At 44.3% G+C, this 23,186-nt stretch overlaps 1 protein-coding gene across 2 annotated transcripts in view; it reads right to left on the reverse strand.

Moving 5' to 3' along the window:
* Positions 1-23,021, reverse strand: part of LOC120062319 (rho guanine nucleotide exchange factor 6-like) — a 30,795-nt gene extending 7,774 nt beyond the window's left edge. For both annotated transcript variants that reach the window (XM_039012196.1, XM_039012195.1), the window contains exons 1-15: positions 22,755-23,021; positions 18,908-18,991; positions 14,587-14,671; positions 10,005-10,117; positions 9,533-9,737; positions 9,337-9,389; positions 9,096-9,190; positions 8,804-8,899; positions 5,462-5,584; positions 3,867-4,005; positions 3,556-3,615; positions 2,547-2,693; positions 1,130-1,216; positions 966-1,047; positions 20-135 (exon numbers count right to left, since the gene is read on the reverse strand). In XM_039012196.1, the coding sequence (XP_038868124.1) occupies positions 20-135; positions 966-1,047; positions 1,130-1,216; positions 2,547-2,693; positions 3,556-3,615; positions 3,867-4,005; positions 5,462-5,584; positions 8,804-8,899; positions 9,096-9,190; positions 9,337-9,389; positions 9,533-9,737; positions 10,005-10,117; positions 14,587-14,671; positions 18,908-18,991; positions 22,755-22,919 (1,650 nt within the window). In that variant the 5' untranslated portion in view covers positions 22,920-23,021. The remainder of the gene's footprint in view (positions 1-19; positions 136-965; positions 1,048-1,129; positions 1,217-2,546; positions 2,694-3,555; positions 3,616-3,866; positions 4,006-5,461; positions 5,585-8,803; positions 8,900-9,095; positions 9,191-9,336; positions 9,390-9,532; positions 9,738-10,004; positions 10,118-14,586; positions 14,672-18,907; positions 18,992-22,754) is intronic.
* Positions 23,022-23,186: the final 165 nt, after the last annotated feature.

Consider the following 23,186-nt stretch of genomic DNA (forward strand, 5'->3'; position numbering starts at 1 on the left):
CAGTGTGCCACGTCTTTACCTTGATAATGGTGCCCACGGGGCTGGCTCCTTCGCTGTAGGCATGGAGATGGTCCAGCCACTCCTGCAGCTCCTGGGGGTTACTGCAGAACACTGTGACGCGATCCATCGTGCTTCCTGCAACACACACACACACTTCAGTGGGTTGCACTTTGCAGGGAAGATTCAGGCTAGGTTACCTAGAGATAGGGCTGGGTAAAACTGTTAGCAAGACGTTTCGTAAAGCCCACATGTAGGGCACCTGGCATGAATCATAAACGTCCACCATGACAGCTGGCGAGTCGCGACTGGATGAAAAACTGGATTATGGTGTCATGGTTAAAAAAATTATAAAAAAATGTTAGCCAATCATAGCCTGTGTCCTGCGGCAAGTATATAAGACAACTAGGAGGAGTGGTTCTCCCTGCAGCCCTGGCATGTTTTGATAGCATTGCATAAACGCTATGATGCATAATTTCACGTAATTCATTAATGTAGCGTCGTTTCCCTTTCCCTCAGTGAACGTCATGAGTTACTGCATCATTAAACCCGAGACGAATCAAGGTTTTTACACAGTTTGTACTGAAGACATTGGAATGAGAATGACATAATATAATAGGAAGCTGCTCTATCAGAGGGATGTCAAGGAAGAGGGATGTCAAGGAATCCTCCATTGATTCACTAAAAATGAGGCGCAACTGCATTACTGACCTTCAACCCACTGACGTGTAGAGTGTAATGGACCAGTGACCTCTGATCTATTCAACAGGACCAGTGTGTTAAGATATAGGCCATTCACAGGAAACCCAATCCTTGGCACTGATCACAAAAATCACTAGAACGTATCTATTTGATGGAACTGCAGACAACACCAAAGCGTATGAAAATGTATGCACCCACTACTGTAAGTCGCTCTGGATTAGAGCGTCTGCTAAATGACTCAAGGGTCCCTCGCTAACCTACGGTACCTGTGATCTCAAAGGTGTAGTGGCCGTTCTCCGTGTCCTCCGTCTGCCTGGAGACTGTGGAGCCTGTCAGCGGCAGCCTTCCCTGGGGGGGGCCAGAGAGAGGGGGGGGGGGGGTTGACACACTTCCCCAGATTGAGTGCAATACTTGGGACGCATTAGGTTACCTGGTATATGAAGCCGCTCATGCGCGGACTAGCAGACAGCAGGACCAGCACACCGGGAAACAGCATGAGGTAGCGCTCCTCCTTCTCCTATGGGGAACACACACGCAGCGTCACAGAATCAATCACACAACGACACCCACGGACACAGGTGAGTGTCTGGGAACTCGGGCAATGGGACATGAAAATCCCTGTCACATGTACTGCATTGTTGAGGGAGCTAGCCCATAAGCATTTCGGTGCACCTTTTATCCCTGCTGTAAACTGTGTACATGGCGAATACTTTTGATTTGACATCGAATGTGAATTCCAAATCACAATATTTCAGCTAAGTTAAAAAGATCAAGACAACAGGGAATAGGTTTGAAAGATGTTAGATTGGCGTCAGGTGGTGCTTCAATCGGGCCAAAACACAGCCAGATAATTGTTCCTGTCAGCTTTCAGATCTTCACAGTCGACCCCTACACAGAAACCACACTGCGGGGGAGCGGGACTGGCTTTCCACTCTATATATGGCCAGTCTGGGGTTTCCGATTCATAATGAAATTAGATATTTGATTAACATAGGCATAACGTATGAGAGGGGGTGGCAATCAGCATATAGGACTCATCTATAGGACTACAGAGGGTAGTGCGAACGGCTCCGTACATCACTGGGGCCAAGCTTCCTGCCATCCAGGACCTCTATACCAGGCGGTGTCAGAGAAAGGCACTAAAAATTGTCAAAGACTCCAGCCACCCTAGTCATAGACTGTTCTCTCAGCTACTGCATGGCAAGCGGTACCGGAGCGCCAAGTCTAGGTCCAAAAGGCTTCTAAACAGCTTCTACCCCCAAGCCATAACCCTCCTGAACCTCTAGTCAAATGGCTACCCAGACTATTTGCATTGCACCTCCCTCCACATCACTGCCACTCTCTGTTGTCATCTATGCATAGTCACTTTAATTAACTCTTCCCTACATGTACATACTACCTCAACTAACCGGTTGTATTCAGCGCATGTGACTAATACAATTTGATCTCCAGAATGTGTTCGACGGAAACAATCTTATCTGTGCCAAATAATGTGGCAATGGCACGTTCAGTCATTTGGAAATGCTATTCACAGGAGCTGAAATAATATAATTCTGGGGAAATAGGTCCTTGTATCAATTCTACGCCTGTGAGTGAACAAACAGGCAACAATTGTATTTCCTGGTCGTCAAGCAGAGAATGTAACTGGTCTACCTCACTTTTCTCGTTATTCGCCTAACCACCGTTCATACTGCTCAAAACATTGTTATTTTGAACTTTGACCGTCTCGGAGGTGGTCTGTAGCACTCTCTCTGGGTACTTGCCTTTACACACAGATCTAGGATAGGCTTACCTTCCCCAGATCCTAACACTTAATATTGGGATACACCTGTATCTGTTGCTCTCACCTCATTGGTCCCGTTCTGCATGTGGACCAGGGACATGTAGGCCACGTGACCCAGAGACTTCATGCCGTCTCCCTCCCAGCCTCTCACTGGCTCTGACAGGATCTGTAGCTCCAGGTTCTTACGCTTCCGCAGGTCCTGACACTGGGTCTGAAAGGAGAGGTGTCCATTACTGTATAGTTCATATGAGAAATTGAAACACTGTTAATGTGTGGTGGACAGATTAACCATAAGATAAAAGCGGTTTTAAGCCTGGTTTAGTAAGCATTTCCACACTATAATGTAAAAATGTCCATGATATGGCAATGCTGCAACAGGTATAAAAGAACTGTGCATCGTGCAAAGGTGAGTTACAGAGAACAGTTTACCGGGACCAGAAGGGGGATTCCCCATCTCTCAAAGACAAAATGACAAATCAACACCAACCAGGTTCACGTAAATAGGGCTGGTGGACCCAAAATATGCTCAAATACACACCTCAAGGGACTACTACACTGGTTGGTGTGAGTCAACGCTTCCCCGCAAACTCTCAGCCACACTGTGGAAACTGCCTCTCAAACTACTGCTCCAACAGAAAACGGTGTTTCATGCTGCTATTTCAGTCCACAACCCACGATTGGAAAAAAAATTTCACTGAGGACATATTACACAGGAAGCAAGATCGTTTTTTCTTTTCAATTAAAACAACCGAGATGGGCGTATCATCTTGAGAATTTCTCTCATGGAAGACAGTCTTTTATGTGATGCTCCATCTCAGTTTGGAAACATAAGAACTATATACAAGCAACATCTCCAATCTTCTGAGAAGGACAGCCTTCAGTAGTTTCAAATTGCTAGGTGTGCTTTCATCAAGACAGACAGTGATGATTCTTGGTAGTGTGTTAGGTAATATAGACTAGATGATGCTACTGTAGACTTGTGAGTTGATACAGTACTCAGTGTACACGGCTAATCTCTATGGACCATGTCTACCTAAACATTGCATGAGGAACCACAGGGGTTCTGTACCTACCACCAAGCTTTTAAAAGCCACCGTAACCTTCAAGATGTCACTGTAGTCCGGGTGGGCCTCCTGCAAGATAGTCAACAAATTATAAACATTTAAATAATTTATATCTTACACAATACCCAATTAAAAATATAGAAATCAAATCTACATTAACACGTTTGGGAGGGATATCAATTCATGGTATATCAATGGTATTTGGGCATTGTAGGGGAGTGCTATCTGGAACAGCGGAGGTGAGTTCAATCTCAGTTGCATACGGATCCATAGATGGGCCTATAGAGAGTTATGTTGGCTCCAGATGAGGCCTAATGTACCTCTATATGTCTCTCCAGCTCCTGCAGCAGGATGGGATACTTGTCCAGCCTCATGAAGGGTTTACTCAGGCTGGTGGTCAGGGTCAGGATGCCTGGCGTACTAGCCCCCTGGCTCTCCATGAACGTACCCAGCTCCTCACTACAACAGACAGAGACACACACAGTTTTACTGCTGGGTGACCATGTAAAGAGACAGAGAAAATATTCTACCATGGGAAAAAAATCTAGATTTGTTGAATGTGTTTGGTAGTGAAAGAAAAAAGCTGAAAAGGATCCCACAGTATGAAAGATGCTAATTAGTTCAGTGTGAAATCAAAAGTGCCTCACCTGCCTGGAACATAACCACAACTATAGATATCCTGTGTGCAGCTTCCTGTGTGTGTGTGTGTGTGTGTGTGTGTTTGTATGTATGTGTCATGACAGTGTTCTCTTGTCTCTGCAGTGCATGTTTTCACATTAACAATTACGCAGCAAGAGACCGAGGGGGGGGGGGGGGGGGGGGGGGGGGGGGGGGGGGGGGGGGGAAACACCAGTTCCACAATAGTGTACATGATTAATTGCGTTACTAACATAATAATTACACAACCGCTTGATTCATTGCTCTGTTTGCTCGTTACAACTACATTGCGTGTGATGGACAGCGCTGTGATTAACTGTTCAGAGCCTCAGGGCCCGGCTGATTGTAGTGAGGGGATATGAATGAGGAGGCTACAAATTAAAAAAGGTCACTCACAACGGACGAGAAATCCTGACTGGTTGCATCACTGTTCGTTATGAGAACTGCTCAGCCTCCGACCGCAAGGCACTACAGAGGGTAGTGCGAACGGCCCAGTACATCACTGGGGCCAAGCTTCCTGCCATCCAGGACCTCTATATCAGGCGGTGTCAGAGGAAGGCCATAAAAATTGTCAAAGACTCCAGACACCCTAGTCATACTGTTCTCTCTGCTACTGCATGGCAAGTGGTACTGGAGCGCCAAGTCTAGGTCCAAGAGGCTTCTAAACAGCTTCTACCCCCAAGCCATAAGACTCCTGAACATCGAGTCAAATGGCTACCCAGACTATTCACATTGCACCCCCCTCCCCACACCACTGCCACTCTGTTGTCATCTATGCATAGTCACTTTAATTAACTCTACCTACATGTACATACTACCTCAACTAACCGGTGCCCCCGCCCATTGACTCTGTACCGGCACCCCCTGTATATATTGTCATTTGATTTTTTTACTGCTGCTCTTTAATTACTTGTTACTTTTATCTCTTATTCTTATCCATATTTTTTGAAACTGCACTGTTGGTTAGGGGCTCGTAAGTAAGCATTTCACTGTAAGGTCTACACCTGTTGTATTCGGCGTATGTGACTAATACAATTTTATTTGAGACACCGCTCTGTTGCGTCTCTACATTTCCAGAGAAAGTATGACTCCTAGTGGCTCAAAGAGAAACTGCAACTACTCTTCTATAGCCTATGGTTATCCACAAAGACATTACATTTGACTTGCAATACTAAACTGATGGACATGTTAATTTGCAGTGAAATGTCAATCAAATGCAGATGCATGTCATGCAGAACTGAGACCAGTAAGGACTGACCTGTGGTCAGTGAGTACGCAGACAGCAGAAGGGTGACTGGAGCAGTATGACCGGTACAGCCTCCTGATCTGACTAATCAGGTTGAGGTAGCAGGCAGCCAATCGCTGCTGGCTCTCTGGAACCCTGCAACACACAGAGAGAAGTGGGTGTGTTAGTTACTAGGTCAACAGTTGGGTTGTTCCTGTATGTTTAGTTTCAGATTCCATTCTACATATTGACCACTAGAGGGAGCATAGAAACCTGAGGCCATACCATCTAGAGCTGCAAGTAACTGCCAAAATAAAGGAAACACCAACAAGTGTCTTAATAAGGCGTTGGGCCACCACGAGCCGCCAGAACAGGTTCACTACGCCATGGCATAGATTATTGGCAAAGTGTCTGGAACTCTATTGGAAGGATGTGATACCATTCTTTGTTGATGATCAAACGCTGTCTCATGCGCCACTCCAGAATCTCCCATAACTGTTCAATTGGTTTGAGATCTGGTGACGGCCTAGTGCATATGGTTTACATCGTTATCATGCTCATCAAACCATTCAGTGAACACTCGTGCCCTGTGGATGGGGGCATTGTCATCCTATTGGGGCATAGCCATGGAAGCCTAAATAATGGCCTGCACAGCATTTTTAGACATTACCCTAAGCATGATGGGATGCTAATTGCATAATTAACTCAGGAAACACACCTGTGTGGAAGCACTTGCATTCAATATACTTTGTATTCCTCATTTACTCAAGTGTTTCCATTATTTTGTCAGTTACAAGTACATCACAACAAATACAATTATCCCCAGAATATCTGATAGAAACAGCTGAGTAGGCAGAAAGTGTAGTGACAAAGATTACATTTACATTTACATTTAAGTCATTTAGCAGACGCTCTTATCCAGAGCGACTTACAAATTGGAAAGTTCATACATATTCATCCTGGTCCCCCCGTGGGAATTGAACCCTGGTCCCCCCGTGGGAATTGAACCCACAACCCTGGCGTTGCAAGCGCCATGCTCTACCAACTGAGCCACACGGGACCGATTAGACATTGCGTTAGGCTAATGTGATTGGACCAATTCAGTTGCCTCAACGAGCAGTGCCCCCACTGTTTCCTCATTACGCTCTCTCACAGTTCCTTCTGAAATTATTCAGACCCCTTGACTTTTTCCACCTTTTGTTACCTTACAGCCTCATTCTAAAATGGATAAAAATCCTCAGCAATCTACACACAATACCCCGTAATGACAAAGCGAAAACAGGTTTTTCAAATGTATTAAACTTGAAAAACAGGAACACACTAACATTCAAAGGTTTGGGTTCACTTAGAAATGTCCTTGTTTTTGAAAGAAAAGCCCATTTTTTGTCCATTACAATAACATCAAATTGATCAGAAATACAGTGTAGACATTGTTAATGTTGTAAATGACTATTGTAGCTGGAAACGGATTTTAATGGAATATCTACATAGGCGTACAGAGGCCCATTATCAGCAACCATCACTCCTGTGTTCCAATGGCACGTTGTGTTAACTAAACCAAGTTTATCATTTTAAAAGGCTAATTGAGCATTAGAAAACCTTTCTGCAATTATGTTAGCACAGCTGAAAACTGTTGTTCTAATTAAAGAAGCAATAAAACTGGCCTTCTTTAGATTAGCTGAGTATCTGGAGCATCAGCATTTTTGGGTTCGATTACAGGCTCAAAGTGGCCAGAAACAAAGACCTTTCTCCTGAAACTCGTCAGTCTATTCTTGTTCTGAGAAAAGAAGGCTATTCCATGCGAGAAATTGCCAAGAAACTGAAGATTTCGTACAACGCTGTGTACTACTCCCTTCACAGAACAGCGCAAACTGGCTCTAACCAGAATAGAGAGAGAGTTTCTAAGTATCCTCAAACCTTTGAACGGTACACACACACATATTTCCTTTATTATCCTCCAACCCTACCACCCCTCCCCCAAATGGAGAAAACTAGTGAACAACAACGCTTAGGCCTGTATTTCCAGCTTATACATACTATATACATTTAATGGTGCATCCTGTTTCCATTGATCATCCTTGAGATGTTTCTACAACTTGATTGGAGTCCACCTGTGGTAAATTCAATTGATTAGACATGATTTGGAAAGGTACACACCTGTCAATGTAAGATCCCACAGTTGACAGTGCATGTCAGAGCAAAAACCAAGCCATGAAGTTGAAGGAATTGTCCGTAGAGCCCCGAGACAGGATTGTGTCGAGGCGCAGATCTGGGGAAGGGTACCAAAAAAATGTCTGTAGCATTGAAGGTTCCCAAGAACACAGTGGCCTCCATCATTCTTAAATGGAAGAATTTTTGAACCACCAAGACTCTTCCTAGAGCTGGCCACCCGGCCAAACTGAGCAATCGGGTGAGATGGGCCTTGTTCAGGGAGGTGACCAATAACTCTGACAGATCACCAGAGTTTCTCTGTGGAGATGGAAGAAACTTCCAGAAGGACAACCATCTCTGCAGCACTCCACTAATAAGTCCTTTATGGTAGAGTGACCAGACGGAAGACACTCCTCAGTAAAAGGCACACGACAGCCCGCTTGGAGTTTGCCAAAAGGCACCTAAAGTCTCGCTGGCTATGGGAAACAAGATTCTCTGGTCTCATGAAAATAAGATGGAACTCTTTGGCCTGAATGCCAAGCGTTAAGTCTGGAGGAAACCTGGCACCATCCCTACGGTGAAGCATGGTGGTGGCAGCATTATGCTGTTTGGACGTTTTTCAGTGGCAGAGACCGGGAGACTAGTCAGGATCGAGGGAAAGATGAACAGAGCAAAGTACAGAGAGACCCTTGATGAAAACCTGCTCCAGAGGGCTCAGGACCTCAGACTGGGGCGAAGGTTCACCTTCCAACAGGACAACAACCCTAAGCACACAGCCAAGACAATGCAGGAGTGGCTTCGGGACAAGTCTATGAATGTCCTTGAGTGGCCCAGCAAGAGCCCGGATTTGAACCCGATCGAACATCTCTGGAGAGACCTGAAAATAGCTGAGAAGCGACGCGCCCCATCCAACCTGACAGAGCTTGAGAGGATCTGCAGAGAACAATGGAAGAAACTCCCCAAATACAGGTGTGACAAGCTTATATCATCATGCTTCAACAAAGTACTGAGTAAAGGGTCTGAATACAATTGTAAATGTGATATTTCCTTTAAAAAAATGTTTTTTATACATTGGCAAAAATGTATAAAAAAATGTTTTTGCTTTGTCATTATGTGGTATTGGGTGTAGATTGATGAGGGGCAAAAACCGATTTAATCCATTTTAGAATAAGGCTGCAACGTAACAAAATGTCTGAATACTTTCCGAATGCACTGTACACTTACTTGGTGCACTCGTCCAGAGCAAGAACCAGACCCTGCTGGAAGGTGAGGATCTCCTCCAGGTTACCACTCAGACTGCCACTGTCTGTAATGCTCAGCCTGGACACCACACAGCAGAGAACATAGAATTACAATGAGTAGAACAGATATACCCATTAAAAACAACGGCATGTTGCATGGGTCATTCGGAGAGATTCACAATGCCACAAGACTCTTTAGTAACTGGTATTTCAAAATGTATCTAAACAGTTTGCATCTAAAGGAATTGACCCCCATCCTTGTTCGCTGAGCTTACTTGTCGCTGGCCTTTAGAGGTCGTAGGTAACAGCTCAACATTGTCTGCAGCTCCTTGACAAACTCCCTCTCATGCTCCAGGATGTCCTGCACCACCTGAGAAAGATCATTTAAATAACCCACATCCTATTCGAGACAGAAACGCTGACACAGCCTAAACTGTTCCGCAAAGCGAAGCTGTAGTGGCCCAGTGCATATGGAGCTGTAGAAAAGGGAGATCCAATGGGAGAGGGCCCACTCACCACACTGTAGTAGTTCTTGGTCAGTTGAGATGCTTTAGGAGACACAGGTTTATCTGCAAGAAGTAAGGTAGTCGGGGCCGAAGTTACAGAGCAGCAAACAGCACACAGAATGAGTGGTGGTGTTCTGCTAAGCATCATAATCTAGTCTGGTGTTTGTCCAGCATGGTACCACAGACTCTTTCCCAGCCCTACTCACCACAGGGCTTGACCTCGCGGACATAGTTGCTGGGGAACCAGCCCGTCTTGCCATTGAGCGAGCCCTCCCACCAGCCGCCCTCCTCCTGGCGCGACACACTGATCAGGTCTCCCTTGTTGAAAGACAGCTCATCCTCGTTGTTCTGCTTGAACTGGAAGCGCGCCTTCACCAGCACCAGCCCGCCTCCGCCGTTCTCCGACATCTCCTGGTTGCGTAGAATAGTTGTCAGTTACTGACTCGTATACAATCTAACCAATCAGGAAAGTTTGATTTATTATGCATTTATGTAATTTGTGAGCCGAGTGTACAAGCCGTTCAGGACAGGCGTACAGGAGTGTGAATATATTTGTAATATATTTGCTACAAAAAAGGTTCCAATTAGGTCCGTTTCACTGTCAGGGTCATCCTTTTACAAACACGGAATGACACACAAACGACTAATGTGACAGTGTGTGCGTGCGTGCGACCTTACCGCTGGTTTGGATTGTCTGCGCAGGGACTTGGACCTGGAAGAGGTGTGTGAGGTGGTTGACTGGCTAGGAGCAGGTGTGCCGGACTGGGGACATGACCTCTCAGTGCCACAGTCTGTGGAGGAGAAAATACACACACACACACACACCTTAAATAGTTAATTATGATCCACCATGTAGCAATGTGACTGCAAAGGACTCGGAGGTTATATAAATGTTTGTGAGTCTGTCCTTGAATATCATGAATACGACAACTTACAATTATTTTAATCAAGTACAAAATCACTGTTTCATTTCTACAATTACACTACTCATGACAGATGAGATGACAGAAATACTTGTCTTTGGCACACACACTTCAGTCGTCAGGTTAAATGGATTTCAGACCAATGTTGAAGCATTGGTCTGTGCAGTGCTAGCAGCTTGTTGATGACAATGTGTTTCAATGCAAGCTGTTCGCTCTGCGGAGTCCCCAAGGGACAGTGGGCACACAGATGTCTGCAGTGCCTAGCTGACAGAATCACCTCACATCACCTTAACTAGCACACACTGATCCCAGACCAGCCATCTAATGCACATTTGTGGCCTGCTGGAGGTCATTTTGCAGGGCGCTGGCAGTGCACCTCCTTGCACAAAGGCGGAGCTAGCGGTCCTGCTGCTGGGTTGTTGCCCTCCTACGGCCTCCTCCACATCTCCTGATGTACTGGCCTGTCTCCTGGTAGCGCCTCCATGCTCTGGACACTACGCTGACAGACACAACAAACCTTTTTGCCACAGCTCGCATTGATGTGCCATCCTGGATGAACTGCACTACCTGAGCCACTTGTGTGGGTTGTAGACTCCGTCTCATGCTACCACTAGAGTGAGAGCACCGCCAGCATTCAAGTGACCAAAACATCAGCCAGGAAGCATAGGAACTGAGAAGTGGTCTGTGGTCACCACCTGCAGAATCACTCCTTTTTTGGGGGTGTCTTGCTAATTGCCTATAATTTCCACCTTTTGTCTATTCCATTTGCACAACAGCATGTGAAATTTTTGTCAATCAGTGTTGCTTCCTAAGTGGACAGTTTGATTTCACAGAAGTGTGATTGACTTGGAGTTACATTGTGTTGTTTAAGTGTTCCCTTTATTTTTTTGAGCAGTGTACTATTAGATCAATACTTGGATCGATGTCGGGAGGTGACAGCGAATACTTTCTAAATGAACCAACACATGACTTTAAAATGAAACATTTGCATCCTTGTCGGCTGGTACCGAGTCTACATCCACTATCCAACGAGGGAAAGTGTCCTGGAGTAGAACCTTCAATTGATCTCCTTTCAATATAGGAGCAGATCATCACCAAGCGATTTATACATGTTTTGATAGAGAACCAACCATCTGGAAGGCAGGATTAGCTATATATCCTATTAGTCACACAGACTATTATAATAAGAATTGATAAAGAGAGATTGGCAGAGGTATTGCGACAGTCTGGAAATGACAGGAGGAAAAAGCACCAGGATCATGTTTTTATTCAACCTTTTAGACCCGAGAATAGAGATATAAAAAAAAGACATTTTCCAAGGTAGATCTGGTCATGTAGGCTATAGGAAAGCCCTGTCCAGATATAAAATGACTGGTGTGCTTTGGTGGTTCAGAGTTCTCCTTTAACAATTGGAGGGCACTCCATACATATATCCATACTGGTTCAGCCAACTATTTCTAGGGCACCGCCAAGAGTCAGTGCCAACCTGGACATCACCCTCATTCCCCATCCCTTTACAACTGCAGAAAAAAAGAGCGCAGACGGCAGGCCAGTATAGAAGGAATGCTTGCGTTTCTCTTAGCTGTGAGGGGGTGAGTATTCCACATCCCTTTACACATGCAGTGAGATGCCCAGACAAGCCCTGTACTGTAGTCGGCAGCTCCCTCCTCATGGCCTGGCCACCAATACTTCTTGCAGCTGCACTGTCAGAACGTGCACACAACCACACAGAAACACAGGGAGAGAGACACAGTACTGAGGCCTGTCAGAGGATCATGATAAGCAGAAACACAGAGAGAGAGACACAGTACTGAGGCCTGTCAGAGGATCATGATAAGCAGAAACACAGAGAGAGAGACACAGTACTGAGGCCTGTCAGAGGATCATGATAAGCAGAAACACAGGGAGAGAGACACAGTACTGAGGCCTGTCAGAGGATCATGATAAGCAGAAACACAGAGAGAGAGACACAGTACTGAGGCCTGTCAGAGGATCATGATAAGCAGAAACACAGGGAGAGAGACACAGTACTGAGGCCTGTCAGGATCATAATAAGCAGAAACACAGGGAGAGAGACACAGTACTGAGGCCTGTCAGAGGATCATGATAAGCAGAAACACAGAGAGAGAGACACAGTACTGAGGCCTGTCAGAGGATCATGATAAGCAGAAACACAGGGAGAGAGACACAGTACTGAGGGCTGTCAGAGGATCATGATAAGCAGAAACACAAGGAGAGAGACACAGTACTGAGGCCTGTCAGAGGATCATGATAAGCAGAAACACAGGGAGAGAGACACAGTACTGAGGCCTGTCAGGATCATAATAAGCAGAAACACAGGGAGAGAGACACAGTACTGAGGCCTGTCAGAGGATCATGATAAGCAGAAACACAGAGAGAGAGACACAGTACTGAGGCCTGTCAGAGGATCATAATAAGCAGAAACACAGGGAGAGAGACACAGTACTGAGGCCTGTCAGAGGATCATGATAAGCAGAAACACAGGGAGAGAGACACAGTACTGAGGCCTGTCAGAGGATCATGATAAGCAGAAACACAGAGAGAGAGACAGTACTGAGGCCTGTCAGAGGATCATGATAAGCAGAAACACAGAGAGAGAGACACAGTACTGAGGCCTGTCAGAGGATCATGATAAGCAGAAACACAGAGAGAGAGACACAGTACTGAGGCCTGTCAGAGGATCATGATAAGCAGAAACACAGAGAGAGAGACACAGTACTGAGGCCTGTCAGAGGATCATGATAAGCAGAAACACAGGGAGAGAGACACAGTACTGAGGCCTGTCAGAGGATCATGATAAGCAGAAACACAGGGAGAGAGACACAGTACTGAGGCCTGTCAGAGGATCATGATAAGCAGAAACACAGAGAGAGAGACACAGTACTGAGGCCTGTCAGAGGATCATGATAAGCAGAAACACAGGGAGAGAGACACAGTACTGAGGCCTGTCAGAGGATCATGATAAGCAGAAACACAGGGAGAGAGACACAGTACTGAGGCCTGTCAGAGGATCATGATAAGCAGAAACACAGAGAGAGAGACACAGTACTGAGGCCTGTCAGAGGATCATGATAAGCAGAAACACAGGGAGAGAGACACAGTACTGAGGCCTGTCAGAGGATCATGATAAGCAGAAACACAGAGAGAGAGACACAGTACTGAGGCCTGTCAGAGGATCATGATAAGCAGAAACACAGGGAGAGAGACACAGTACTGAGGGCTGTCAGAGGAACATGATAAGCAGAAACACAGGGAGAGAGACACAGTACTGAGGCCTGTCAGAGGATCATGATAAGCAGAAACACAGAGAGAGATGCCTCTTCTCGAACCCATTAAAGAGCATATGACTAACCCAGCCCAAATCAATAGCACTAGACAGACATTTTGAAGACTATTCCATTTCAAGCTGAGAGAGCGAGAGATTCTGGTCCAATCGTCATGCTCCGGCCTTTAGCATCGATGCTCTCTGATGAGGATTGGCGCTAAGACAACTTCAAACACATAACGACACTATTGGATACAGTCAAGTGATGGCTTTTAGAATTAGCAGCAAAAGCTTTGCGCTAGCAGAAAGTCAGACAGTGTATCGATTGGAGTGACTGTGTCAGCTTGCTGTATATCACGTGAATGTCTTACAGCCGAGCTACACTGTTGCTTTGACATGAAATACCATTTCATCATATTGACAATGAGCTGTCTGCCATGTAAATTCCCTTCCTACAACCGTCTTATTCAAGCTGAGCCAGGTGTCTTCTAATGCAATGTTACAGAAAAGAGCAAGGCATGTTCAGTAGGACATGAGAGCCATGGTAGTCATCAGAGTAAATATGGTACTCTGCAGGAGGCCCTTAGAAACAGACACACAGCCATGCCAGCTGTCTGTGAACAGGGCACCTTTTAAGATTCACCAGGCCTACTGGGACCAATCCAGCGAAAAATGACACATGCATATTCATTTTACACACACAAGACAGAGTGTATTTTAAACCACAACGTTGAGTGTGGTCATTGTGAGTCTCAGCACTACACACTTCACACACTAATGCGTAGCTGTAAAATGATTCAGTTTTCTACTAGAGCTTACAGGAAAATGATTACAATATTGCATGATAATGAAGGCAGGTGAGTACATTTTATTTGGGCCTAAACTTTAAGCTCATTATGTATGGTCTTATTCAGTGGGGTACAATGTTTACCACCTTAAAAATAGAAATAATGTGTGGAGTAGGAATGTCTGTTTAACCCAGTGCATTTCTATCCGACTGTTTTGTAGCTCTGCATCCTCCTGAATAAGGCCCAACAGTCATTCGACTTACCTTGGGTGGCGAAGTTGACTCCCAGCAGAGTGGTCAGCACTTTGTTAAAGTTCTCGCCAGAGTACAGGCACTCTGGTTCAAATCCCTGGCAGGAGAGGAGACCGACACAAAGAAGACACTTTCAATTCAAAAACAAAATACCTGGCTGCTTATATGACTGACTAAAATCAGCAGGGGACAAGAAGTAGGTATAAAATCATTAGCAACAAAGATGTAGGAGATACTGCTTGGCTGATTATCAGACAGAGAGAATCCTGACCGCAGCCCAGCATCAACACATAATGGGATGTGACTTACACACAAGAAGACGGAGAGAAAAACAAACATGTTGAATGTGACCCATATTTTTCGTGGCCTAGTGGTTTTGGTAACGAAACAGACGGTTCGCTCCTCATTTGGGGGGTTCCTGAGTGGCGCAGCTGTCTAAGGCACTGCATCTCAGTGCAAAAGGCGTCACTACAGACCCTGGTTCGATTCCAGGCTGTATCACAACCAGCTGTGATTGGGAGTCCCATAGGGCGGCGCACAATTGGCACAGCGTCGTCCGGGTTAGGGTTTGACCGGGGTAGGCAGTCATTGTAAATAAGAATTTCTTCTTAACTGACTTGCCTAGTTAAAGAAAGGTTAAATAAAAAAACTAATTTGTCCTTCGATGCGCGCCGAGCACTCGCTCGGTCTGTCTGTCTGTCTCCCGGGCCTCACAGACAGCCGGTTATCCACTTTCCTCTAGCGGCTATGGTTTCACACTTGAAATGAAACATCTTAAATATAGAGGGTAGCAGTCCACGAGGCATCTGTTCACTATCTAGCCCTTCAGAGCCAACGCGACTGACTGACTCATGCATAGTCTTTTCAAAGCTGAAGTGTGGCCTATCTGGTAACCATGTCAAGACGACAGACTGAGGTAGCGTGTGATATTGACATGTAGCAATCTGTTGTTGTCAAAAATGAACAAGCATCTAGAGAAACGAAGCACGGATACAAACATTAAAACAGTGACAAAAGTTTAACAATCTGAAGCTAACATATGACACAGGAATCAAACTTGTTTGTTGCTGTCAAAAAGCATTGAGCAGGGCCAGGGTAGTATGTGACTCACAGGCGTTACAACTGTATATGTCTATAAAAATAATAATACTGTAGGCTCAGGATCTATAAATTCAACTATACTGTAGTCGACCATAACTCGTCAAGTTAGCCGTCACTCAAGCCGTCGCAGCTGCTTCCCTTTTCTGCATCTCGGAACAGAAGTGAAAGTTGTGTGAATGTGGTCTTTGTCCAGTCACATGACAGCCCCATGGCTGTGGTTAAGAAAAATGGAGTGAGAGGGTGACTGGCCAGAGTATGAACTGCAACGGTCCGGAAAAAGTCAAGAAGACACATTGTACAGGGGCTTTCCAAATCCTTACGGACGTGAGCTCCTGAACTGCCCCAAAGCCTCTAATTATGGAGAAGTGCGATCGCTGCAAGAAAGCAGAAGGGACCTCCCAAACCACAACAGACCAGCCTGCGTTTCTCCCCCCGAACCACTTGACTTGCAGTAGCGAGCCTGGCTGATTAAATTACTTTCTTTTTTTTCTAACCAACTAATGTGATTCAAGACCAGAAACGACTGTTTATAAGGGTTGGGGAGGAAAAGGCATGACTGAGGGTCCAGTGCAGCAGTCACTGTAATGCATAGGGAGGGAAAGGACTTCCAACACCCTCTTATTATGTGCATCATCACTCATAGTGCTGGAAATACAGTTGAAGTCGGAAGTTTACATACACTTAGGTTGGAGTCATTATAATTCGTTTTTCAACCACTCCACACATTTCTTGTTTACAAACTATAGTTTTGGCAAGTCGGTTAGGACATCTACTTTGTGCATGACACAAGTAATTTTTCCAACAATTGTTTACAAACAGATTATTTCACATATAATTTACTGTATCACAATTCCAGTGGGTCAGAAGTTTACATACACTAAGTTGACTGTGCCTTTAAACAGCTTGGAAAATTCCAGAAAATTGTCATGAATTTAGAAGCTAATTGACATAATTTGAGTCAATTGGAGGTGTACCTGTGGATGTATTTCAAGGCCTACCTTCAAACGCAGTGCCTCTTTGCTTGACATCATGGGGAAATCAAAAGAAATCAGCCAAGACCTCAGGAAAAAAATGGTAGACCTCCACAAATCTGGTTCATCCTTGGGAGCAATTTCCAAACGCCAGAAGGTACCACATTCATCTGTACAAACAATAATACGCAAGTATAAACACCATGGGACCACGCAGCCATCATACCGCTCAGGAAAGAGACACGTTCTGTCTCCTAGAGATGAATGTATTTGGTGCGAAAAGTGCAAATTAATCCCAGAACAGCAGCAAAGATGCTGGAGGAAACAGGTACAAAAGTATCTATATCCACAGTAAAACGAGTCCTATATCGACATAACCTGAAAGGCCGCTCAGCAAGGAGGAAGCCACTGCTCCAAAATCGCCATAAAAAAAGCCAGACCATGGTTTGCAACTGCACATGAGGACAAAGATCGTACTTTTTGGAGAAATGTCCTCTGGTCTGATGAAACAAAAATAGAATTGTTTGGTCATAATGACCATCGTTATGTTTGGAGGAAAAAGGGGGAGGTTTGCAAGCCGAAGAACACCATCCCAACCGTGAAACACGGGGGTGTCAGCGTCATGTTGTGGGGGTGCTTTGCTGCAGGAGGGACTGGTGCACTTCACAAAATAGATGGCATCATGAGGGAGGAAAATGATGTGGATATATTGAAGCAACATCTCAAGACATCAGTCAGGAAGTTAAAGATTGGTCGCAAATGGGTCTTCCAAATGGACAATGACCCAAAGCATACTTCCAAAGTTGTGGCAAAATGGCTTAAGGAAAACAAAGTCAAGATATTGGAGTGGTCATCAAAGCCCTGACCTCAATCCTATAGAGAATTTGTGGGCAGAACTGAAAAAGCATGTGCGAGCAAGGAGGCCTACAAACCTGACTCAGTTACACCAGGTCTGTCAGGAAGAATAGTCCAAAATTCACCCAACATTGTGCGAAGCTTGTGGAAGGCTACCCGAAACATTTGACCCAAGTTAAACAATTTAAAGGCAATGCTACCAAATACTAATTGAGCATATGTAAGCTTCTGACCCACTGGCAATGTGATGAAATAAATAATTTTCTCAACTATTATTCTGACATTTCACATTCTTAAAATAAAATGGTGATCCTAACTGACCTAAGACAGGGCATTTTTACTAGGATTAAAAGTCAGGAATTGTGAAACTGAGTTTAAATTTATTTGGCTAAGGTGTATGTAACCTTCTGACTTCAACTGTAAATAAGGTATTTCTGTTTTTTTTTTAAATGTTATAAATTAGATTAAGAAAATTAAAAACCTGTATTTGCTTTGTCATTATGGGATATTGTGTGTAGATTGATTTTTAAATAAAATCTATTTTAGAGGCTATAACGTAACAAAATGTGGATAAGTCAAGGGGTCTGAATACTTTCCGAATGCACTGTAAATATCAATGTCACATGGCTGAAGAGGGGGATCATTTTCACTTGTAGAAAAGGTAGGGAGTGCTGCTAGATTTTCTATTGCTGTTTAACCAAGCAATATGATGCATACTGCTCAATGCACACTGCTCAAGCAGTAATAGACAGTGGAGCCTTATGCCGTGTTTAAGTGCTAGTCAGAACTAGGAAACTCAGAAATGTCCGTCTTGCTAACGGTTTGTAGTTAACATGTGCCACGTTCAACCAGTCGTAAATTTTCGAGTTTACTAGTTCCGACTAGCACTTGGACGCGGCATTATTTAAGACGAGCAGTCTTAGTTGAGACCCATCAACAAACCCATCTGTCTGTGTGTTCTGTGGGAGTGACTGACAGCATGCTTGCTTAAGAGGGCAACCCACTCCACATGGCAATCAAGAGACATGTCACAAAAATACTGCCTGCAGAGGAAAACAAATCTATGCTGAAGTAACAGCTAAACAATTGTAGGAAAGTTAAGCTTTTGTTGACTGAAACCTGAGTTGACTCTAGAAAATAATACTGCATAATTGTGGCAATAATCACCGCTTCGAATTGCTCAGTTGACAGATATGTAAATCGTGGAGACCAGTCCTCAAACAAGCAAACCCTTACGGCAATGTATTATTGTTTGTATGAAAATGTTGACTAAAGCTAGAAACAAGAATTCAGCAAGGAACTCAAATCAAAATCTCCAACAACAACAAACACATTATCACAAAACAAAACATGTCAATATAGAAGAGATGAAACAACCACCAACCAAGCTGTTTGAAATGACTTACCTCTACTTTCAAGGATGTGCATCCTCTCAAAAACTCCTTGATATTGGCGATGCAGTCGGCTTCGTTCCTCGGTTCCTGACAGTACTAAAACAGACATAAAATAAATATATAAAAGCATAGCCTATTTTGGAGATAAACGGTTTATTTTTTTGGTTTACTATTATAGGCGTTGACGCAAATGACAACTCAAGGTGGGGAAAATAAACAAAGTCACAATCCACTGTATCCTTTCGAATGTTGATATTTTACAGTTTAACAAAGTAACGGTGGACTCTTCCTACGTCTCTTTCAGGAATATCGTGTCGGTTTCAAGACAACTGGGAACTCGGAAATCTTTAAATCGAACTTCCGTGCGTTATACAACTGAGAACTCGAAAAAAACGAACTCTGATGGGGATAAAATTGTTTAGAACGGTCAACTTCAATTTCAATGTCAGGGGCTTCATTGGCATGGGAAACATATGTTTACATTGTCAAAGCAAGTGAAATAGATAATAAACAAACGGGAAATAAACAATAGAAAAATAACAGTTAAACATTTACAAAAGTCGGAATTCCAAGACGGAAATTCAGGCATCTTCCTAGAGTTCTGACTTTTCGACCTAAATATCTCTGACGTCACGATTGAACTATTTCTCCCCCCCCTCCGAGTTCCCAGTTGTCTTGAATGCAGCAAATATACCCACCACTCGCTCAAGGGGGTGGTTGCACCAGGAAGCAAGCCTTTGAGGAGGAAGTGACGATGACCTCTCGCTGCATTTCATAAATATCCACAGATTAGCCATTATATTGACCAGATACTGAGGTGGTCGCTCTAACGATGAAAATACGTTTCTTAAAAAATGGAAGGCAGTGGGAAGGTGCAAATTCAAGTGGGACCATTCTAGCCAATGAGAGGGCAGATACGTGCGTGAACAACAGGCACAATCCAATATAAAGTGTTTTTTTCTCAGTTGCCGGGATATACACTTGTAACAACCTTTTCTTCGAAACTTCTATTCGATCAAATAAGCCGCACGTAGCAAATAAGCCATTCATTTTTTTTATTGACCAACTTCGACACTCATTGACCTACATACAAAAAACTCCTCACTTGAAAAAACTCCTCACTCCTCAAAACACCTGCTGGAGAAGACAGATTTTGCGCCCACTATACCTGTCGCTTCGCCTATTCCCCTCGATTATTCCTCAAACGAGGGGATTCGATCAATTTGAGCCGTCCCTAGTTGCCACAGACACAGTCATAAACCCCGCCGATTTCTACAATTGATTTTCTTAAAATGTGATTTTAAACCTAACCTTAACCACACAGATAACCGTGTGCCTAACCCTGACATTAAATAAATACCCAAAAACATATTTATGTTTTTTTAAACAATATAGACAATTTTGACTTTGTGGCTGTGGTAAATAGTGGAAACCATCAATCAAATCAAATGTATGTATAAAGCCCTTTTTTTACATCAACAAAGTGCTATACAGAAACCCAGCCTAAAACCCCAATCAGCAAGCAATGCAGATGTAGGAGCACGGTGGCTAGAAAAAACTCCCTTGAAAGGCATGAACCTAGGAAGAAACATAGAAGCCCTGAGTCTGAACTCCGCCCTGTGCAACTGGGTCCTGGACTTCCTGACAGGCCGCCCCCAGGTGGTGAAGGTAGGAAACAACACATCCACTTCACTGATCCTCAACACTGGGACCACACAAGGGTGTGTGCTCAGCCCACTCCTGTACTCCCTGTTCACCCATGACTGCGTGGCCATGCACGCCTCCAACTCAATCATCAAGTTTGCAGACAACACAACGGGTCTGATTACCAACAATGACGAGACAGCCTACAGGGAGGAGGTGAGGGCCCTGTGAGTGTGGTGCCAGGAAAATAACCTCTCACCCAATGTCAACAAAACAAAGGAGCTGATTGTGGACTTCAGAAAACAGCAGAGGGAGCACCCCCCTATCCATATCGACAGGACCACAGTGGAGAAGTGGAAAGCTTCAAGTTCCTCGGCGTACACACCACTGACAAACTGAAATGGTCCACCCACACAGCAACAGTGCCTCTTCAACCTCAGGAGGCTGAAGAAATTTGGCTTGGCACCTAAAACCCTCAAACTTTTACAGATGCACAATTGAGAGCATCCTGTCGGGTTGTATCACCGCCTGGTACGACAACTGCACCGCCCACAACCGCAGAGCTCTCCAGAGGGTGGTGCGGTCTGCCCAACGCATCGCCGGGGGCAAACTACCTGCCCTCCAGGACACATACAGCACCCGATGTCACAGGAAGGCCAAAAAAATCATCAAGGACAGTACAGGTGCATCAAAGCTGGGACCAAAACACTGAAAAACAGCATCTATCTCAAGGCCATCAGACTGTTAAATAGCCACCATTAGCACATTAGAGGCTGCTGCACTATATACATAGACTTGAAATCACTGGCCACTTCAATAATGGAACACGAGTCACTTTAATAATGTTTACATATTTTGCATTACTCATCTCATATGTATATACTGTATTCTATTCTATTGTCTTAGTCTATGCAACACTGACATTGCTCGTCCAAATATGTATATATTCTTAATTCCATTCCATTAGATTTGTGTGTATTGTGGTGAAATTGGTACATATTACTTGTTAGACATTACAGCACTGTTGGGTCTAGAAACACAAGCATTTCACTACACCCCGCAATAACATCTGCGAAACACGTGTACGTGACCAATACAATTTTATTTGAGAGAGGAACCAGGCTCTGAGGGGTGGCCAGTCCTCTTCTGTCTGTGCCGGGAGATTATAAAAGTACATTACCAATCTGGCCCGGGCAGGTGTGTTCTTTCACTATGTGAAAATTGATTGCATTTGTTTTGGAACCGGGCTGCGTCCCGGGCTTGAGCCAGGTGCACCGGTCAAATCCCACGGCGAAGTCGGCACTAAACAAAAGTGACCTAATTAAGCACGTGGTGTAATGAGTAGGATTCTTTTCGCATCTAAAAGTGATTGCTGTTATGTTATGTTTCTGGACCATTCACCACGCTGCCTTATTGACAGTATGACCGAGCGGCGCAGATTGATTTGATTTGGTTTGATTGCAGTTCGATTTGAGATAGGCGTTCCTCCTCCACCGTTTTTCCCTGTTCACGTCACGGGCCATAGACCGGTGCCCCCTCGGCTCAGCATAATCGAAAATGCAGTGCAATTTTTTCCCCCCTAGTCAGTGACAATCGTCAGTTTTGAATTGGATAGCCTACAATTAAATTAGAAAAATGTCTTCCGCCTAATGTAGCCTGTTAAATTAACCAAGTAGGCTATGTTCCTTGTTCTACATCTGTGATTCAGCTGATCTGTACAAAATATTATTCCTGTCTGGTACCCGAAGTGTAAAAACAAATATACCTGCTAAAATGCACAGGTTTTGCATAGTATAATGTGCATTAACCTGAATATATAAGCATCTTTGGTTACATAATTATATGCGTTTTGGAACATGTTTTGTCATTTTCAGAATGCGGAAACACTTTTCACTTGACAGGAAGTCAGCAATGCATGCAAACCCATAGGAGTTCAGCACTCTTTTACATTATTGATACATTTCTCATCGTAACGTTGCATATTAATGTATTCCACGCTGGTTTAATTGGACTATTGAAGTTACATTACGCCAACGGGGATTGGTAATTTATTCAAACAACCCCTCCCTTGCGATTCTAACAATCCCTCCACTGGCATAGCCAGTGTTTTTTTCTTCTCACGGTTCAAGTTGTTGACTTAAGTAATATTTACTTTCTCCGTTATCACCGTTAGAATGTTGCACGGATAACAGTGCAGTAACAATGTTCTGCTTACCTTTGGAAGAGTGCCGGGCACGAGCCGCTCCATGAGTTTGCACAAGACGACCCCATCTTTCAGAGATGTTTTCAGAAATTCTTCTGGGTCAGCTATGTTCTTCTTGGGTGAATTAAGCACCCCTAATGATATCAGCCACGTTACTGTCTGCTCCTCTGGGTTCATGGTTCCAATTAACCCTCCTTATTATGCATCCCCACCGAAGGCGCCAAATTATACAACTCCGTATCAAAATGTTACCCACATCCGTGTCACACTTCTGCTTGTAAAAACGCCGTTAGTACTGGGTTCCCCTACTGGTTAATAACAAGCACTGTAGCAATACATATTGATGAAGGTGGTTTCCATCCTATGCAATAAGTTTTCGCCCTTCCACACCTGAGACACTGTAGGTGAATTCTGAGCTATGGTTGAATGTTTTCTGCCTCCAAT

This window comes from Salvelinus namaycush, chromosome 17 (assembly GCF_016432855.1).
Source record: "Salvelinus namaycush isolate Seneca chromosome 17, SaNama_1.0, whole genome shotgun sequence".
In the NCBI taxonomy this organism is placed as follows: Eukaryota; Metazoa; Chordata; class Actinopteri; order Salmoniformes; family Salmonidae; genus Salvelinus; species Salvelinus namaycush.